General features: G+C 47.4%; 1 protein-coding gene across 1 annotated transcript in view; it reads right to left on the bottom strand.

Annotated features, from left to right (window-relative positions):
- ACOXL (acyl-CoA oxidase like) overlaps positions 1-14,671 on the bottom strand; it is a 253,991-nt gene extending 239,320 nt beyond the window's left edge. The window contains exons 1-4 of the mRNA XM_040224793.1: positions 14,645-14,671; positions 14,413-14,496; positions 3,869-3,955; positions 3,194-3,292 (exon numbers count right to left, since the gene is read on the bottom strand). Coding sequence (XP_040080727.1) covers positions 3,194-3,292; positions 3,869-3,955; positions 14,413-14,496; positions 14,645-14,671 — 297 coding nt within the window. The remainder of the gene's footprint in view (positions 1-3,193; positions 3,293-3,868; positions 3,956-14,412; positions 14,497-14,644) is intronic.
- Positions 14,672-19,611: the final 4,940 nt, after the last annotated feature.

Genomic DNA, 19,611 nt, shown 5'->3' on the forward strand with positions numbered 1-19,611 from the left:
CCACAGCACATGGCCACACCCACAGCACATGGCCACACCCACAAGCACATGGCCACGCCCACAGCACATGGCCACATTCATAGCTTATGGCCACACAAGCTTGTACACTCATTCACACACACATTTCTAGAAAAACTGCAAAATGTATTTATCCCTTTCTGGTTTTTAGGAACACCCAATATCAAACAAGAAACTAGAAAGGAGAATGAAATAAGTAGATCGTTGCTTTCTTTATTTGAGGACAGGAAGTAGGAGCTAAAGAGATGGGGGGCAAGATTTACAGAACAGGATTTTTGCTGTGACCCATTCATAGACAGCTATCAATTTAGAGGGTTTTACTGCCAAAGAATGCTGAAACTACCGCACAATTGCACTCATCTCACACGCTAGTAAAGTAATGCTCAAAATTCTCCAAGCCAGGCTTCAGCAATACGTGAATCGTGAACTTCCAGATGTTCAAGCTGGTTTTAGAAAAGGCAGAGGAACCAGAGATCAAATTGCCAACATCCGCTGGATCATCGAAAAAGCAAGAGAGTTCCAGAAAAACATCTATTTCTGCTTTGTTGACTATGCCAAAGCCTTTGACTGTGTGGATCACAATAAACTGTGGAAAATTCTTCAAGAGATGGGAATACCAGACCACTTGACCTGCCTCTTGAGAAAACTATATGCAGGTCAGGAAGCAACAGTTAGAACTGGACATGGAACAACAGACTGGTTCCAAATAGGAAAAGGAGTACGTCAAGGCTATATATTGTCACCCTGCTTATTTAACTTCTATGCAGAGTACATCAAGAGAAACGCTGGGCTGGAAGAAGCACAAACTGGAATCAAGATTGCCGGGAGATATATCAATAACCTCAGATATGCAGATGACACCACCCTTATGGCAGAAAGTGAAGAGGAACTCAAAAGCCTCTTGATGAAAGTGAAAGAGGAGAGTGAAAAAGTTGGCTTAAAGCTCAACATTCAGAAAACGAAGATCATGGCATCTGGTCCAATCACTTCATGGCAAATAGATGGGGAAACAGCAGAAACAGTGTCAGACTTTATTTTGGGGGGCTCCAAAATCACTGTAGATGGTGATTGCAGCCATGAAATTAAAAGACGCTTACTCCTTGGAAGAAAAGTTATGAGCAACCTAGATAGCATATTCAAAAGCAGAGACATTACTTTGTCAACAAAGGTCCGTCTAGTCAAGGCTATGGTTTTTCCAGTGGTCATGTATGGATGTGAGAGTTGGACTGTGAAGAAAGCTGAGTGCCAAAGAATTGATGCTTTTGAACTGTGGTGTTGGAGAAGAGTCTTGAGAGTCCCTTGGACTGCAAGGAGATCCAACCAGTCCATTCTGAAGGAGATCAACCCTGGGATTTCTTTGGAAGGAATGATGCTAAAGCTGAAACTCCAGTACTTTGGCCACTGCATGCCAAGAGTTGACTCATTGGAAAAGACTCTGATGCTGAGAGGGATTGGGGGCAGGAGGAGAAGGGGACGACAGAGGATGAGATGGCTGGATGGCATCACTGACTCGATGGATGTGAGTCTGAGTGAACTCTGGGAGTTGGTGATGGACAGGGAGGCCTGGTGTGCTGTGATTCATGGGGTCGCAAAGAGTTGGACACGTTTGAGTGACTGAACTGAACTGAACTGAACCAACATTTTGGAGTTCATCTCATACAACAGGGCTTCCCTGCTGGCTTAGAGGTAAAGAATCCACCTTCCAAGCAGGAGACACAGGTTTGATCCCTGAGTCAGAAAGATCCCCTAGAGAAGGAAATGGCAGCCCACTCCAGTATCCTTGCCTGGAAAATCCCACGGACAGAGGAGCCTGACAGGCTACAGTCCATGGAGCCACAAAAGAGTTGGACACAACTGAGCAACTAAACAACAACAACCCATGTAATAAAGTCAGATTGTTTTGTCAAATTTTATTTTGGTTGCCTTGTGGATTTTTGTCCATATGACAGTTAAAGATGGAGAAGGCAATGGCACCCCACTCCAGTATTCTTGCCTGGAAAATCCCATGGACGGAAGAGCCTGGAAGGCTGCAGTCCATGGTGTCACTAAGAGTAGGACACAGCTGAGCAACTTCACTCTCACTTTTCACTTTCCTACATTGGAGAAGGAAGTGGCAACCCACTCCAGTGTTCTTGCCTGGAAAATCCTATGCATCGAGGAGCCTGGTAGGCTGCTGTCTATGGGCTCGCACAGAGTCGGACACGACTGAAGCAACTTAGTAGTAGCAGTTAGAGATACTGCCTCATGCTGAGACAGACCTGGGACCTGGGACCCTTTGCTGCAATGCTTGCACCTGTCTACACCTCTCCTCAAACAACACAGTATATAAAGATACAATACTGGACTAAAAATAACTGTGTGCATGCTCAGTTGGGGCAAAATTATAGAGAAAACATACAAAGAGACCAAAAAACCCAACTGCCAATTTTGAAGAGCCTGGAGAAAAAGCAGGGTGTCGGGAGCAAAAACAGGATACTGAGCATACCCCCTGCACACACCACCTCAGGGGCAGGCAAACCATCTAAGCCATCCCTCTGGCCTGACCCCTCGACACACCTGTATACTCACCACATGTAAGGAATCAGCTCGCCCCCACCCAGGGAGTGAGCAAGCAACAGAACCTGATGCCTGCTCTCACCTCCCCCTGCTGCAGCAGGGGCCCCAGTAGAGCCTTGCCTGAATTTCTTGTCTGGCCTCTGGTCAGTTTCAACTGACTGGGGAAGGTCAAGAACCCTGGTTGGTATCAATGTCAGCACCAAGGACTCGGCTCCTGGAAGGAGGTCCAGCACACACAGTGCCCTCCTGCCCCATGGGGTAATGCGCCAACAGAGACGTCTCTTATACCCATGTGCCTGCTACAGTTCAGAAGGACCACAAGATGGTGGAGGTCCTGTTCTCACCAAGCTTCCCCAAAGCATTAAGTCAATAAGTGCACCTCAAATGTCTCAGCAGCGTCCTCCCAATGTAGGTGCTGTGCAAGTGTTGGTATTAGACTCAGGGAGGCTGAGCATACTTCCACCTCCACTAAAACTCAGACACTTCCGAATCCGAGCACCTCTGGCTAGAGAGTGCACACTGTGTGGGTGAGCATGGTCTCGGGAGGAAGAGGAAGGAGGGTCTGCTGGGTTCAAGTCTTCTGCCCAAAGAACCGCAGAACCACAGGAAGAATCCTCACCTGTGCAGAGAAGTCAAAGGTGGCTTCGGTCTGGATCCCTCTGACATTGCTCCCGTGGCCCCTCTCGGTCATTGCAAACATCCCCGTGTATTTCTGCTCCTGGAGTTGACCGGGTGTTAGAAGCGAATCAGCTAGTCAAATGGCTGCTCTAACTGCCGACCTCTCAGATCATTCTCTCAGAGGACAGGATGGCTGGATGGCATCACTGACTCAATGGACGTGAGTCTGAGCAAACTCCATGAGATGGTGAAGGACAGGGAAGCCTGGCGTGCTGCAGTCCATGGGGTTACAAAGAGTCGGACCGGACTGAGCGACTCAACAATTGAACAACAGATCATTAAGAACATTGGCAAGAGAGGGAATAGTAAGCTGGAGTCGGAGATATTATAAAAATTCAGTCTGGTGACAACTAGGGTGATAACAATACAACAGAGCTGTGCAATCTATAAAAGGGAGTCTTAGGATTCTCATTTCAAAGTTCTGCTGACACTAATTCTGTATTTCATTTTCTTTCTCTGCAAACACACACACACCCCTAACTACTGTGAAGTTTTGCTACCCACTCCAGTATTCTGGTCTGGAGAATTCCATGGACTGTATAGTCCACGGGTTGGAAAGAGTGAGACACGACTGAGCGACTTTCATAGAAACTATCTGAGGTGGTCCACTCCATACCTGGAGAGGCTGAAGCCACCGAGTTACGTGTGCTGGGCCTCCGAGATTTCTGACGGCCCCACCGAACAGCCAGTAAATTATTCCACACTGGAAACAAGCACAGTACAGACCATTGTTAGAAACAGTCAACAACTTAATGACAACCGAACCCACTGGGCAAAAGCCATTCAAGGAACACCGATCAGCTCATCAAGCTCTACCTTCGCCCCACAAGCAGCAAGGCATCCACGCCCTCCCCCTCGTGGCCTGGGCATGGCTCTTGGTTCCCCTTTGTGCAGAGGCCACCCCAGCAGCACAGCACATCCGTTCCCCATCCTCAGGGAGGCCCGGTTCACCCCATCACTCTGTCTTGTCTGAAAAAGGGAAAGTGTTAGTCACTCAGTCATGTCTAACTCTTGGCAACCCTACAGACTGTAGGGTCCACGGATTCTGTCCTCTGTCCATGGGACTCTCCAGGCAAGAATACTGAAGTGGGTTGCCATGCCCACCTCCAGGGGATCCTCCCGACCCAGGGATCGAACCCAGGTCTCCGTCACTGCAGGCAGATCCTCTACCATCTGAACCACCAGGGAAGCCCCTGCCTTGTCTGCTCAGGGTTTAATTTGGTGCCTGCTAGGTCAAAGATATGCAACAGCCTTTGTGCTCTGATCCCAGGTGCTGACTGCAGCCTGGAGAGTCCAGGAGAAACAGTCTGCAAACAGGAAGGTGGATGGAAGAGGTAAGGCTACGGCGTGAGCAGGCGCTGGGCTCAGATGAGGCAGGCTAGACTGGGGGACCTTGCATAATGACCCAATGCCTGGGTTTCCCCACCTGACAGATGCAGTGGATGGTGGGCCCCCACTTACTGTGCCCTCCCGCCTTCCAGGGTCTGAGCTCCACACACTCACTGCCTATCACAACCATCCCAGGAGAACAACACGATTCCCCTCACTTGATAATTGGCAATTCCCCTCACCAGGCTTCCCTGGTGGCTCAGACAGTTAAGACTCTTCCTGCAATGCTGCAGACCCAGGTTCGATCCCTGAACTGGGAAGATCCCCTGGAGAAGGGAATGGCTACCTACTCCAGCATTCTTGCCTGGAGAATTCCATGGACAGAGGAGCCTAGTGGGCTACAGTCCCTGGAATTGCAAAGAGTCAGACATGACGAAGCAACTGACACTTTCACCTCCACTTCCTCGCTTGACAGATGAGGACAGTGAGGTTCAGGAGAAGGAAGTGACCTGTCCACAGCTGCACCTGAGGAAGCACGCAGGGCTGGGGTTCAAGTCCAAGCTGCCTGACACCTAACAGCCCTGTGTAGCAAGGTTCAGTAAGAGGCAACTGCCAAGCACTTTGGTCAAGAGGTGGAGAAAGAAGAAAAGGAAGGGTGGTTTGAGCAGGGCCGTTTGAAGGGAGCAGGGGACTGAGTGCAAAGACAGAAGAGCTCAGGTGTTCAGACATTTGCCGTGCTTGCCGTTCAGCATCCCCTCATAGGAACTCAGCCCCAGCTTTCCTCTTGGGAGCCCTCTTCCTCCAGATTCAGTCCAAGTGGCTCGTGGCTAATGTCAACCTCTGGTCCAGCTTTCAGATGAGCCTGGGACCCAGGACTGGCCAATCTACATAACATCGTGGCCAAGGGGATGCTTTGGGATGAATCCACGATCTGGGTGGGTCCTATCAGACTGGCCACTGGACACAGGAGTCAGCTATTAGAGAAGAGAAACTTCTCTTTTATTAGAAGTAATGGAACTTGGAAGAAGGGAGGGTGGGGCTTGCTCTTGCCATCAAGAGAGCTGGTGAAGGAAGCCAGTGCATGGGGGTCAAAGTGAGGAGAAGCTGAGAGATGAGAGGGACCAGGTCCCACACACCCACATCTGAAGCGAGCTGGACCCTGGACTCTTCGAGTACAACAGCCAATAGGTGCCTTTTTTCAGGGGTCACTGCAATGGAATGCATCCCAGTGGACACAGTGACCCCAAGGAAGACCTTACAGGTAAGTGGCAGAAACAGCATCTTCCCATGCTCCCATCTGAGAACTGTCATCAGCCTCTGGTGGGGCCCATACCCTGCACCACACGGGTGTAATCAGCCTTACGCTAACTTCCAAAAAGGCCACTTCATCAAGTCGAAGCGAACCACTTGACCAGCTGAAATGCTCTGACATCACCACGGATGAATTTCACTGATTACACGCGACACGTGAGGCGCTTTGCATTTGGAGAGTAACCAAACGTCCTTGGAAGAGGCTGAGCGCCCTGATTTCCCAGTTCCCTGCTCCTTGGAATCACTGCCGACCCAGCAAGCTGCTTTTCCAACTCCAACCCAGGAACATGGAACCCATCCAAATAGCCCTTTTTCCCCCCAAACCCTCTTGGAAATCAAGTTAAAGAAAAATATTTTTCTAAAACTAAAACAGGTTGAATTTTCTGCCCTTAAGTCTCTTTGGCTGGTGGCTAACATGTTCTTTATAGTGTATTGTTTTCCTAGATTTTACATTTTTTCCTCCTCTTTAGAAAGACAGGAAATGAGTTGGCTACCTTTTGAAAAACTCCATTCACTAAATGTATTAGTAGGCGCACTGGGCTGGGTGAGTGAAACCTGCAGGCTTCTGGAAAACCACAGGAGCTGGGCTTCCCTGGTGGCTCAGTGGTAAAGAATCGGCCTGCCAATGCAGGAAACAGGTTCAATCCCTGATCCAGGAAGATTCCACAGGGCGTGGGCAACTAAAGCCTGTGTGCCAGTACTACTGAGCCTGGGCTCTAGGGCCCAGGAACCGCAGCGACCAAAGTTCGCGCACCCGAAAGCCTGTTCTCCGCACCTAGAGAAGCCAGCACAAGGAGAGGCCAGCACACCGCAACTAGAGGGCCATCCCCGCCCACCGCAGCTAGAGAAGGCCCTCACAGTGACACAGACCCAGCACAGCCAAAAATTAAAGGATGTTTTTAAAACTACAGGAGTTAACTGAGGCATTACCTGCGAGACCCCGATCCACATGGTCTGTTCAAACACGAGCCTCTTCCCCACGTGCTGACCAGCACGCCGTCGCCAAAGCCTCAGTCTCCAAAGAGCAGGGAATCTGACAGCTGGGGAGGCCCTTGGGGGACTCTCACAGGCAGCTCCCTGGCCCGCTGTACTCTGAGCAGGGCGCGGCACCCAGCCAGGTGGGCAGGCCCGGGTGTGCGGCCAGGGCGTGGTGGTCAGATCGCAGTAAAGGGCACGAGAAGTGGAGGTGTTTGGGGAGGATTCTGGAGACAGAGCTGGTGGGTTAGACTCGGGAGGTGGGGGCAATGATACCTGGTCTTTGACCTGAGTCTTCAGATAGATGGAGGATCATCCATTGCAAGGGAGGAGCCTGCAGGAGAAGCCAGGGAGGGGTGGGTGGATTCCCTAAAACAGGGATGCTGAGCTGGAATGGAGAAGGGCGCGGAGCCACCACGAGGAGCAGCACCAGGTGTCCCCGTGAAAGGGCACCAGCCCACTGCTGCCAACACTGCCTGCGAGAGTCCTGCTCTGGCTGGACCCCAGCCCACCTCGGGAGGCAGGATACAGAGAAATGCTGGGAAAAGCAGCGGCAAGGAAATAAATCAGGGAAGCGGGAGGCAAAGGACACCTAAGGAAAACCGTAACTTTAAACACATGTACACACGCCAAAGAATTGATGCGTTTGAACTGTGGTGTTGGAGAAGACTCTTGAGAGTCCCTTGGACTGCAAGGAGATCCAACCAGTTCATTCTGAAGGAGATCAGCCCTGGGATTTCTTTGGAAGGAATGATGCTAAAGCTGAAACTCCAGTACTTTGTCCACCTCATGCCAAGAGTTGACTCACTGGAAAAGACTCTGATGCTGGGAGGGATTGGAGGCAGGAGGAAAAGGGGACGACAGAGGATGAGATGGCTGGATGGCATCACTGACTCGATGGACGTGAGTCTGAGTGAACTCTGGAAGATGGTGATGGACAGGGAGGCCTGGGGTCGCAAAGAGTCGGACACGACTGAGCGACTGAACTGAACTGAACACCTTGTACTGCCTGTTTGAGAAAGCCCCTTCTCTCCTTTCTCACTTCTCTGGAGGACCACAGACACAGCTCCAAGGTCAAGTGCAGGGGATCATGAGCACAACAGGCCCAGGGAGGGCTGGTAGCAGTCTCCAGTGGCCACAATTGGAAGCTGGGAACTACAGTCAGGACAGGCTGATGGGCCCAGGGATATGGCCTCCAGCAAAGCCCTTTAGCTCCCAAAGAGTAGCTAGAAGGAGAGCCAACCCCTGGGCAGGGAAAGCTGAATGGGCTGGGCCTGGGAACAAAGGTTGGTCCCTCCTCCACCCACTAGCTGAGCCACCATCTGGCAGCCCCCTTGGGGAAGGCCCACATCAAGAGCTGCAGCCCCCCACCACCACCACTTACATAGCTCCTGCAACCTGCAAGGCATGGCCTGGAGCTCCTCCTGGGCACCATTGGCTTAAATCTGAACCAGCCTGTGACTGGGCATCAACACCAGCTAGCATCACCATCCTCACAGAAAACGAAGCTGCAGGAGTATGATGGGACACCTAGGGCCGTGATGGAGACGTCTCAGAGTTGGGACATGAACACACATCGTTCTGACCATCTCCCTGACACCACGGACCTGCCAGGTCTCTGATGTGTGCAAGAATCCAGGTCCTCCCTACGTGATGGTCAGACAGCAGGTCCCCTAAAGAGACTTCAAACGCATTCAGATTGTTTCCATTTCAAAAGCAGATGGGAGGAACTTATCTGGTGGTCAAGTGGCTAAGACTCCATACTCCCAATAAAAGGGGTGGGTTTGATCCCTGGTCAGGGAACTAGATCCCACATGCCACAACTAAAGATTCCACGTGTCACAACTAAGGACTGCCATAGTCAAATGAATAAATATGTTTTAAAAAGAAAACAAAGAGTAGATGGGCTATACTGAGGCACTGCAATTGGTTTTTGAAACAATGGTGACCCCACAAAGGACAGTGCAATGGACTAAGTTGTTAGGTCTTCACCCAAAAACTCCTCCATTTGTTGCTGTATAGTCGCTAAGTCACGTCCAACTCTTTGCGACCCCAGAGACTGTTACCCAAAAGGCTCCTTTAGTCCGTGAGATTTTCCTGGCAAGAATATTGGAGCGGGTTGTCATTTCCTCCTTCAGGGAGTGTTCCTAACGCAGGGATGGAACCTGCATCTCCTGCCTTGGGAGGTGGATTCTTTACTGCTGAACCACCAGAGAAGCCCAGAGTTCATATGCAGAAGCTTTAATCCCCAATGTGGTGTTAGGATACAGGACCTTTGGGAACTAGCTACATTTAAATGGGGTCTTTAGGATGGGGCCCTCATGATGGGATTAGTGCCCTTACAAGAAATACCAGAGTACACTCTCTCTCTCCTTCTCTCTCTTTTCTCTCTCTCTGTCTCCCCGACCCTGCTCCTGAAATGTGAGCACACAGAGAGAAGGTGGCTGGCTGCCTACAAGCCAGAAAGAGGGCCCTAACCTAGAACTTGGATTTCCCAGCCTCTAGACCATGAGAAAGTTAATTTCTGTTGTTTAAACCACCAGTTCTGTAGCTCTTTATCATGGCAGCCTACACAAACCAAAACAGAGTGAGATGATTCAAACAAGGGGAAACAGGAGCCGTCATGGGGAAGAAGAAAAGGAAGCAGGTCTCGATTCTTTTGGCTGTAAGTTCATCCATATTGCATCAGCCTGTTTGGCGGGAGACCTTGGGCTGGCTGCCAGGTCAGAGTGAGATTCAAAGCCCTCAGCAGAGAAGGTCTCTCTCTCTCTGGCACCCCTCTCCCTCTCCCCACCCCGTCACTGTGAGTCGCTCTCCAAGCAGCCCTTGGCTCAGCCGGCACTTGGCTGTGTGAGTACAACTGTGTTTGTCCAAAGCACTTACGGACACTTGGAGCTGCTGGATGATGCAGACTCGGAGGAAGAGAAAAAGGCGCTCAGGTCTACGGGGTGCAGATAATGCTGATGAACTGATGTTCAGGTTGATGGCCAGCTCAGGTGACAAGGAGAGCCACAGGGGCCTTGGGCTGGCAGTGAGACGTGGGGAGGTCGTGACCAACCCAGGACTCACCCATTCACCATGCACTGCCTTCCCCTCACCGGAAGTCTCCCTCCATCACCAACAGGAAAGGCAGATGGGCTGGACCAGGGGCACCACCTACACCTTCCGCTAACTGTCTAGGGTGTCCAAGCACAAGGTAAAAAAGATTACCCCGTATGTAGTGCTTTCCTGGTGACTCAGCAGAAAAGAATCCTCCTGCCACTGGCTGTCACTGCAGGAGACCCAGGTTCAATTCCTGGGTCAGGAAGATCCCCTGGAGAAGGGAATGGCAACCCACTCCAGTATTTTTGCCTGGAAAAATCCCATGGACAGAGGAGTCTGGCAGGCTACAGTCCATGGGGTTGCAGAGTCAGACATGGCTTAGCAAGTAAACAACAGCAACAAACAAGTCATGTGCGGGAAAAGCAAACAGGGTTCATTGTCATTATTTTTTTTACATGGACCATTTTTAAAGTCTTTATTGATTTGTTACAATATTGTTTTTGTTTTATGTTTTGGTTTTTTTGGCCATGAGGCATGTAGCATCTTAGCTCCCTGACCAGGGAGTGAATCCACACCCCCAACATTAGAAAAAAGAAAGTCTTTACCACTGGACCACCAAGGGGAAGTCCCTAATCATCATTTTTGTTCAATTTTCCAAGTCTTTTTATTATGGTATAATAATAACATAGATGTTATAACATAAAGCTTGCCATTTTAGCCACGGTTACATGTACAGTTCAGCAGGATGAACTATACTAACAGTATTATGCAACCACGGCACTACTAAAACTGTCTCATCCTCCCAACAAACTGCTCATTAACCAACAACTGACCCAGTTCTCCTCTTCCCTCAGCCTCTGAGAACCTGTAATTTACTTTTTATCTCTATAAATTAATTTGTCTATTCTCAAATGTTCATGTAAGTAGAATCATACAGTATTTGTCCTCATGGATCTGGCTTATTTCACTTAGCATATTTTCAAGATTCGTGTTGTAACATGTACCAGAACTTCATTCATCTTTATGGCTGAGTGATATTCCATGGTACATTCTATATATTAGGCAGTATTTTGCTTATTCATTCATGCATTGATGGACACTTGTTTCTTTCAGCCTATGAGGCACTGTGAACAACGCTGCAATGAACACTGGCATACAAGGATCTATTTAAGCCCCTGCTTTAATTCTTTGGGGTACATTCCTAGGAGTGGAACTGCTCAATCACACAGTAGTTCTACATTTAACCTTTTGAGTGACTGCCAAACAGCTTTGATTCTATGCATTCATTTAATATTCATGTCTTGACACTTCCTCAGTTCAGTTCAGTTCAGTCGCTCAGTCGTGTCCGACTCTTTGCGACCCCATGAATCGCAGCACGCCAGGCCTCCCTGTCCATCACCATCTCCCGGAGTTCACTCAGACTCACATCCATCGAGTCCGTGACACTTCCTACATAGCAAGAATGTAGACAGAGACAGTCTCCAAGGATTTTGCCCTCTAGCGGTGCTAAGTGACATACAGTAGACATGTGAATAAATACATCGATCCAAAATTGGGTGCACACCCAGACAGACGCTGTAAGGTACAAGGACAGATGACAACATGTAAGTGGGGTTCAAACTTCAGGCTTGGGCTTCCCTGGCAGCTCAGTGATAAAGAATCTCCCTACCAATGTAGGAAACAGGGGTTCCATCCCTGGTCCAGGAAGACCCCACATGCCGTGGAGCAGCTCAGCCTGTGCCCTGGGGCTGGCCGGCTGAACTGCTGAGCCCACGCGTGACAAGCACGGACGCTCAAGTGCACCAAGAGCCCATGCTCTGCAAAAAGAGAAGCCCCCACCAAGAGCAGCCCGAGCGCAGGAACCAGGGCAGCCGGCGCTCACCACAGCTAGAGAAAAGCCTGCGCGGCAGCAAAGACTCGGCGCGAACAGGAAGAAATAAATAAGCTTGAGGCTGGAGGGAGGTTTCCCTGAAAGAAGGACACTTGAGCAGGGACTTGAGAATGAGCGTCAGGCAGGTGAAGGAGGAGAAAGGATCTTTCTAGGATGACAGCGTGAGTGTCCAGATGTGGAAATAAGGGACCGAAAGAAGGCCAAGATGGTGGGTCTCCTGGGCGGGACCATATTGCACAGAGGTGTCTGGAGAGGCGAAGGTCGGGCCAGGCCGGGCCATGTGAGGACCTGTGAGCCAACTCAAGGGCTGCAGCCTTCTCTAAACCACAAGAGGAAGAGGTCTTCAGTAGAGGATTGATGTGATCAGAGAAGCACTTTTAAAGGTCTGTTTCTTTAAATCTATTCAAATTTCCTTCTAGGATACTCAGGAGTAAAACTTTTTTAAAAAGTCTTCTATTGTGGGAAAATTCAAACAAAATAGAAGAGTACCATGAACTCAACAATGCCCAGCTCGTGGTCCATTTTATTCATTTTCCCCCCATTCTACACCCCAGGTGATCTCAAAGTTTATCCCAAACATCCTGTCACTTCATCCCTAAGTATCTCCAAAGCCTCTGTCAAAGGTAAGGACTCTTCTTAAAAACATGATCCTAAAACCATTATTTCACCTCAGATACAATAATAATCTTTTAATACTGCCAGCCAGCCAATGTTCAAATCTCCCCAACTGATTCCTAGTCTTTCTTTACGGTTTGTTGTTTGAATCAGTGTCTACTTAGGTTGGCCAAAAAGTTCATTCGGGTTTCTCTGTAGCATCTTGTGGAAAAACCCTAAACGAACGTTTTAGCCAACCCAAGAAGTAACGTCCACACGTTGCAACGGGCTGAAATGTTTCTTCGGTCTGGTTGATACCAGAAGCTGCCCTTCCCTCATTCGCTCAAACATTCCCTATGCAGTTCTGTGTGCCTGGCTCCGTACAAGACCCTGCAGGTGCAGACGAGCAGGTGTCCTACCCAGAGAGTGGGGACGGCCTGTGGAGGCTTCCCCATAGAGACCTGCCAGACAGAAGCGGCGGCCATGTAGCAAAACGACCAGCTGAGGCTCGTGAGTCTTGAGCAGGATCCTCTAGGATTTCTGAGAGGAGGATCTCTTTGAGCATCTGAGCTGACTTTCTTCACTGCGGAAGCCACAGCCAAGAGAGAAGAGACCCTGCCTGGCTGAAATCGTAGGGAAGCCAGCTTCCCCACAAATGTCCTCACCTTGGGATGGCATTCACAGAAGTCTTCATTTTTAATTTCTGCTGCTGCATGCTAAGTCACTTCAGTCATGTCTGACTCCTTGAGACAGACCCTACGGACAATAGCCCACCAGGCTCCTCCATCCATGGAATTCTCTGGGCAAGAGTACTGGAGTGGGTTGCCATTTCCTCCTCCAGGGGATCCTCCCCACCCAGGGATCGAACCCAGGTCTCCTATATTGCAGGTGGATTCTTTACCACCTGAGCCACCAAGGAAGCCCTTTTATTCTTACTCATATAAACGTCTATACCACAGAAGACAAAGAGTTTGCATCTTGGACTCATCAATGGCTTCCTGTTTGATCATTTCATCTTCATGTTCTAATCATCACGACTTCTCCCCTTTGGGGACATCAGAACTGGATGTCTGCATGCAGACCCTTATTTGGAGATGCAGTGGCATCCAGGGAGGGAGAGAAGGTACATGCAGCCACATGCCTGCTGGGAGACTTAGGGCATCAGGAGAGGTCACAGCACTCATGCCTTTCAAGCTATTCTGTTTACCACCCTTGGTGAGCTGGTACATGCAAAACAAGTCTACAGCACGATGCCATTTCATACCCATTTAATCAGCAAAAATGGAGAAGCATATAAGAATTCCAAGTGTTGTTCCACCCAAAGGAGTATTATTCAGTAGTTGAAGACTCAGGAGGATTTTCTGGTGGTCCAGTGGTTAAGAATCCATGTGCCCGTGCAGGGGGCATAGGTTCAGTGCCTGGTCCAGGAAGGTCCCACACGCCAAGGGGCAGCTGAGCCCGTCACCACACCTACTGAAGCCGAAGTGCCGAGAGCCTGTCTCCGCAACAAGAGAAGCCCCGCCCACCGCCAGGGAGCGGCCCAGCTGCAGCAAGCCCGAGCGGCAGCGAGGACCCAGTGCAGCCCACGCAATTAACTGAAAACATGAAAGGGAAGGAAAGGAAAATAACTGACTGGCACAAATGCAGTAAAACTATACAAAAAGAAAAGCAAAGAAAAACAAATACTGGATTGAATACAATGGTTGAAGAAGAGGTCGAGATGTGTTGGGAGGTGTACCATTTTATAAACATCTCTTGTAGGAATAGACTGACACCTATGGAACTGTTTTGTTTTCACTCCTTTTCATTCAAAATCATCAGTTCATGGGATGCCCCTGGGGGTCCTGTGGTTAAGCCAGTAAGCTCCCAACGCAGGGGGCCCAGGTTCAATCCCTGGTCATGGAATGAGATCCTGCACACCACAACTAAGACCTAGCGCAGCCAAATAAATAAAAAAACATAGTGAAATAAAACAAAACTCGCAGTGCATGAAGGGTGGGAGACCCAGTGACTTTCACCTTCACTCCTGTGGCCATGTCCGCTATGGAGAGGACTTCTCCTATGACCAGGCTCCGACTGACAAAATTCCTTGTTTTCTCCACCTGAAAACATGACAGACCCAATGTCAAGATAGCCTTAAATCCTGACCATTTAAATTAACATTTTTAAAAATAATAAATGTTACTTTTACAACTTAAAAAATTCCACACTTTTATTAAGCAATTTTTAAATAAAAAATAATCCTATCACCCTACAGAAGTCAATGTTTTTTTTCATCCTTATAAAAAAATTTTTTATTTAAGTATAGTTGATTTACAATATTATGTTAGTTTCAGGTGTCCAGCCAAGTGATTCAGTTATATTTATATAAATGCATTGTTGTTGTTCAGTCGCTAAGTCATGTCCGACTCTTTGCGACTCCATAGACTGCAGCACACCAGGCCTCCTTGTCCTTCACCATCTCCTGGAGTTTGTCCAAGTTCGTGTCCATTGAATCGGTGATGCCATCCGACCATCTCATCCTCTGCCACTCTCTTCTCCTTTTGCCTTCAATCTTTCCCAGCATATACCTCTATTATTTTCCATCACTGTTTATGGTAAGATATTGAGTATAGTTACTTGTGCTATACAGTAAATCCTAGTTGTTTCTCTTTTATATATAGTAGTGAGCATCTGTTCATTGTTTTTTAATGTGATCATCTGGTCTCAGACCACAGACAGAGTGGTTAAAGAGTCTTTTCTCACATAATAGGAAGTCAACTACCCCTGCATGGAGGCCAGCCCTGACTGACTTGCCTTTGGCCTCAAGTGGCCTTAACCAAGTTTGTCCCTGGGCCTCCCCTCAACAATTCTCCATGACAACTCAACCAATACTCCCACCAACAGCGAGAGCCTGGCACAAGTCCAGGCTTCGTGTCAAAACAGAGGATTCAGAAGGTTTTGGAATATTTTGGATATAGGAAAAGCACTACTCTTCACTTTCGTTTCTAACCACAGACCATCCTTGGGCTTTGATCAGTTAAAAACCATTATGTCTGGTCCCCCCTGTCTTCCACTGCTGTGCACAGCAGCCTTGAATCCCAAAGCTATACAAGCATGCTCTTCTCCACCAGCAAGAAATGGGACAGGATAAGAGCACTATTGCTGTTTCATTTTAAAACTTCAGAGGCAGGTGGCATTTCTGCCAAAAGTAATGGGCCCTTGCATGTGTAAATTCCAATTACCCATTCTTGGAATTAATGCTTTTTTTTTTTCTGGCCGTTCCCCCTCATAATGTGGGATCTTAGTTCCCAGATCTGGGATGGAACTTGTTTCCCATGAGTTGGAAGCTTGGAGTCCCAACCACTGGACTACCAGGGAAGTCTCAATGCTACCCTTTTTGACTCACCAGTCTCTTCTGAGATGCACCCCACAAAACTCGTGCAAGCTGCCCACATGCACGAGTGTGTACATATGTGCTGTGTGTGTTTGTACATGTGTGTAAACTACGCCCCACCAGGGCAGGAGGAGCCTGTCTTCCTTGGATGACTCTCAGTTTCCACACTGGCTTAAGCTCTCTCCCCAAACACACTACTTTCCCTCCTATAGGTTTTTACAATGTTCCTCTCAAGCTTTACTAATTTTTTCAAGCAGCAAACTGTCAAGACTTATGACTCCTGGCGTGGCTCCTACCCAGTGCACCTTGGATTGATTATTTCCTAAAATACCTCCAAGGCTGGAGCACGTACCAGTGCCTGGCTCCAGCATCACTCACACGGGAGGGTTCGTTCCCAGCAAATAATAAAAAACAACTGTAGTGGATATTTGCGGGCTTTTTCAGAGGGTCCCTAGGTCCTCTGTCCTGTGGATCCCCACAACGACCCTTCATAAAGGGCTGAGTGGGGCAAGACGTGCTGACCCCATGTCATGGATGGAAGAGTCTAGACTCAGGGAGGTCAAAAGACTTGTCCAACAAGAATCATCTAGTAAGTGGTAGAAGAAGGGCCAGAAACCAGATATTCAGTGTCCTCACAGGGACCTCTTGCTCCCAGTCCTCAATGCCCCTCACTGTTGAGCTGGAAGAAGCCCGGGACTCTGGGCGGCCCAGTCCCAGTCACCAATAAACTCTCTCCTGTACCACCAGCCTCATCTCCAGAAAGCATGCAACACCAACATGTCCCAGTCCCCAGGTGACTTTACTAAGAATCACCCCACTCACTTCATTACAACAGCCCCTTCTTCCCCTTAAACCACGTGCTCTGCTGGAGCTAAACCTAACCCATCAGGACCAGGGAAATCCCTCAGCATCTCCAACTAGGCAAGGTTTTCGTCATATTTCATTCTCTCCGTTTCCACCGTGGATGGGGCAGCATGACTTGGCCATCGGTGGGATCCAGCTATGGCCACTTTTACACACGTAAACGTGAAATAAATCACCATCACATTTCCTAAAGAACCAACCCCAAATGTAGCCATCCTGGAGCACAATAAATTGATTGTGACAGTTCTTTTCCTTCTCGAGTCTGCCCAGGACAGAGATCTTTGCTGTTAGATCCTATGGGCAAAGCCATAGAAGTCTGCCATTAATGCTCTGATGTTAACTCAAGATTCATTTCAGGTGGTCTGTTTCAAGACATCGAGCAAAAGTTTCAGAATGAAGACGAGGCTTAATCTGATGAATTTCCTTACTGGCATACATTTTTAACATCTTCTCCAACATAAATTCTCCCTTTTCTTCAGTTCTTCTTTCATTTTCTTTTGCTTTACTAATTGTTCTTAAATAAAGAATGTCTAATATTTACAAGGCCCCCCATATTCAATTGGCAGCATACAGAACTGCCCATGCCAGTAATGACCAATCAAATTATTAATGCATTTTTCGACATACATTCTTACAGTATTTCTACTGTATCTATATATTCATTTAGGCTGATTGAATATATTCAAGCCAAACTCAATTCCCATATCAGACTATTACCTTATAGTAATTTTAAATTATAATCATTTCATAAATGTATAGAGAATATACTCAAACTTGTATTTTATCCTAAATTATACTCTATGATATTTACATTTCTGCTTAATAAATTGAGTCTCAAATAGAAGGAAGGTAATTTCCCCTAAAATAACCTTCATTCCTTTATAAAACACTTGATATATCAGACCTTTGTAATACAATATTCTATTACATAGCAAATTCTGCAAAAATGTCTATTTTTTATTTTATAAGCCCAGAGAGTCTCCCAAAGACAAATATTCCTTCTTCTTCAACTAAAATCAACTTGATTCAACACTGCATGGGTGTCTATAATCTGAGCTTTCTTTCCTCTGATATTAAAAGACCCTTACTGTCCCCTTCATAACCCATTGGCAAGCCCTGTTAGGAGCCCAGCCAAGAGGACTGGGCAAAAATAGGTTCCTGATCTTAGTTTCCTAACATCAGTCGCCAAACTGGGATATTTGTTTCTTCTATCTTCTGGTTTCAATTTCCCTAATTTAGTTACATTTAATCAGTCTTACTGAATACATAGTCAATACCAGATGGTCAATACTGAAATCAGATTGATTATATTCTTTGCAGCCAAAGATGGAGAAGCTCTATACAGTTGGCAAAAATGAGACCAGGAGCTGACTGTGGCTCAGATCATGAAATCCTTATTGCCAAACACAGACTGAATTGAAGGAAGTAGGGAAAACCACTAGGCCATTCAGGTATGACATAAATCAAATCCCTTAGGATTATACAGTGGACGTGACAAATAGATTCAAGGCATTATATCTGATAGAGTGCCTGAAGAACTACGGATGGAGGTTCGTGACATTGTACAGAAGGCAGTGATCAAGAGCATCCCCAAGAAAAAAAAAAAAGAAAAATGGTTGTCTGAGGAGGCCTTACAAATACCTGAGAAAAGAAAAGTAAAAGGCAAAGGAGAAAAGGAAAGTATACCCATTTGAATTTAGAGTTCCAAAGAATAACATAAGAAAGCCTTCTTCAGTGAGCAATGCAAAGAAACAGAAGAAATCAACAGAATGAGAGAGACTAGAGATCTCTTCAAGAATATCAGAGATACCAAGGGAACATTTCAGGCAAAGATGGGCTCAATAAAGGACAGAAATGGTATGGATCTAACAGAGCACAAGATATCAAGAAGAGGTGGTAAGAATACACAGAAGAACTACACAAAAAAGATCTTCATGACCCAGATAATCACGATGGTGTGATCACTCACCTAGAGCCAGACATCCTGGAATGCGAAGTCAAGTGGGCCTTAGGAAGCATCACTACAAATAAAGCTAGTGGAGGTGATGGAATTCCAGTTGAGTTATTTCAAATCCTGAAAGATGATGCTGTGAAGGTGCCGCACTCAATATGCCAGCACATTTGGAACACTCAGCAGTGGCCACAGGACTGGAAAAGGTCAGTTTTCATTCCAATCCCAAAGAAAGGCAATGCCAAAGAATGCTCAAACTACCACAAAACTGCACTCACCTCACATGCTAGCAAAGTAATGCTCAAAATTCTCCAAGCCAGGCTTCAACAGGATGTGAACCATGAACTTCTAGATGTTTAAGCTGGATTTAGAAAAGGCAGAGGAACCAGAGATCAAATTGCCAACATCCGCTGGGTCATCAAAAAAGCAAGAGAGTTCCAGAAAAACATCTACTTCTGCTTTATGCCAAAGCCTTTGACTGTGCAGATCACAATAAACTGTGGAAAATTCTTAAAGAGATGGGAATACCAGACCACCTGATCTGCCTGCTGAGAAATCTGCATGCAAGTCACGAAGCAACAGTTAGAACCAGACATGGAACAACAGATTGGTTCCAAATTTGGAAAGGAGTACGTCAAGGCTGTATATTGCCACCCTGCTTATTTAACTTATATGCAGAATACATCATGAGACATGCTGGGCTGGATGAAGCACAAGCTGGAATCAAGATTGCTGGGAGAAATGTCAATAACCTCAGATATGTAGATGATACCACCCTTATGGCAGAAAGTGAAAAAGAACTAAAAAGCCTCTTGATAAAAGTGAAAGAGGAGAGTGAAAAAGTTGGCTTAAAACTCAACATTCAGAAAACTAAGATCATGGCATCCAGTCTCATCACTTCATGGCAAATAGATGGGGAAATATTGGAAATAGTGAGACTTTATTTGGGGGAGGGGGCTCCAAAATCACTACAGATGGTAACTGCAACCATGAAATTAAAAGACCCTCGCTTCTGGGAAGAAAAGC

This window comes from Oryx dammah, unplaced genomic scaffold (genome assembly GCF_014754425.2).
Source record: "Oryx dammah isolate SB20612 unplaced genomic scaffold, SCBI_Odam_1.1 HiC_scaffold_25, whole genome shotgun sequence".
NCBI classification, from domain to species: domain Eukaryota; kingdom Metazoa; phylum Chordata; class Mammalia; order Artiodactyla; family Bovidae; genus Oryx; species Oryx dammah.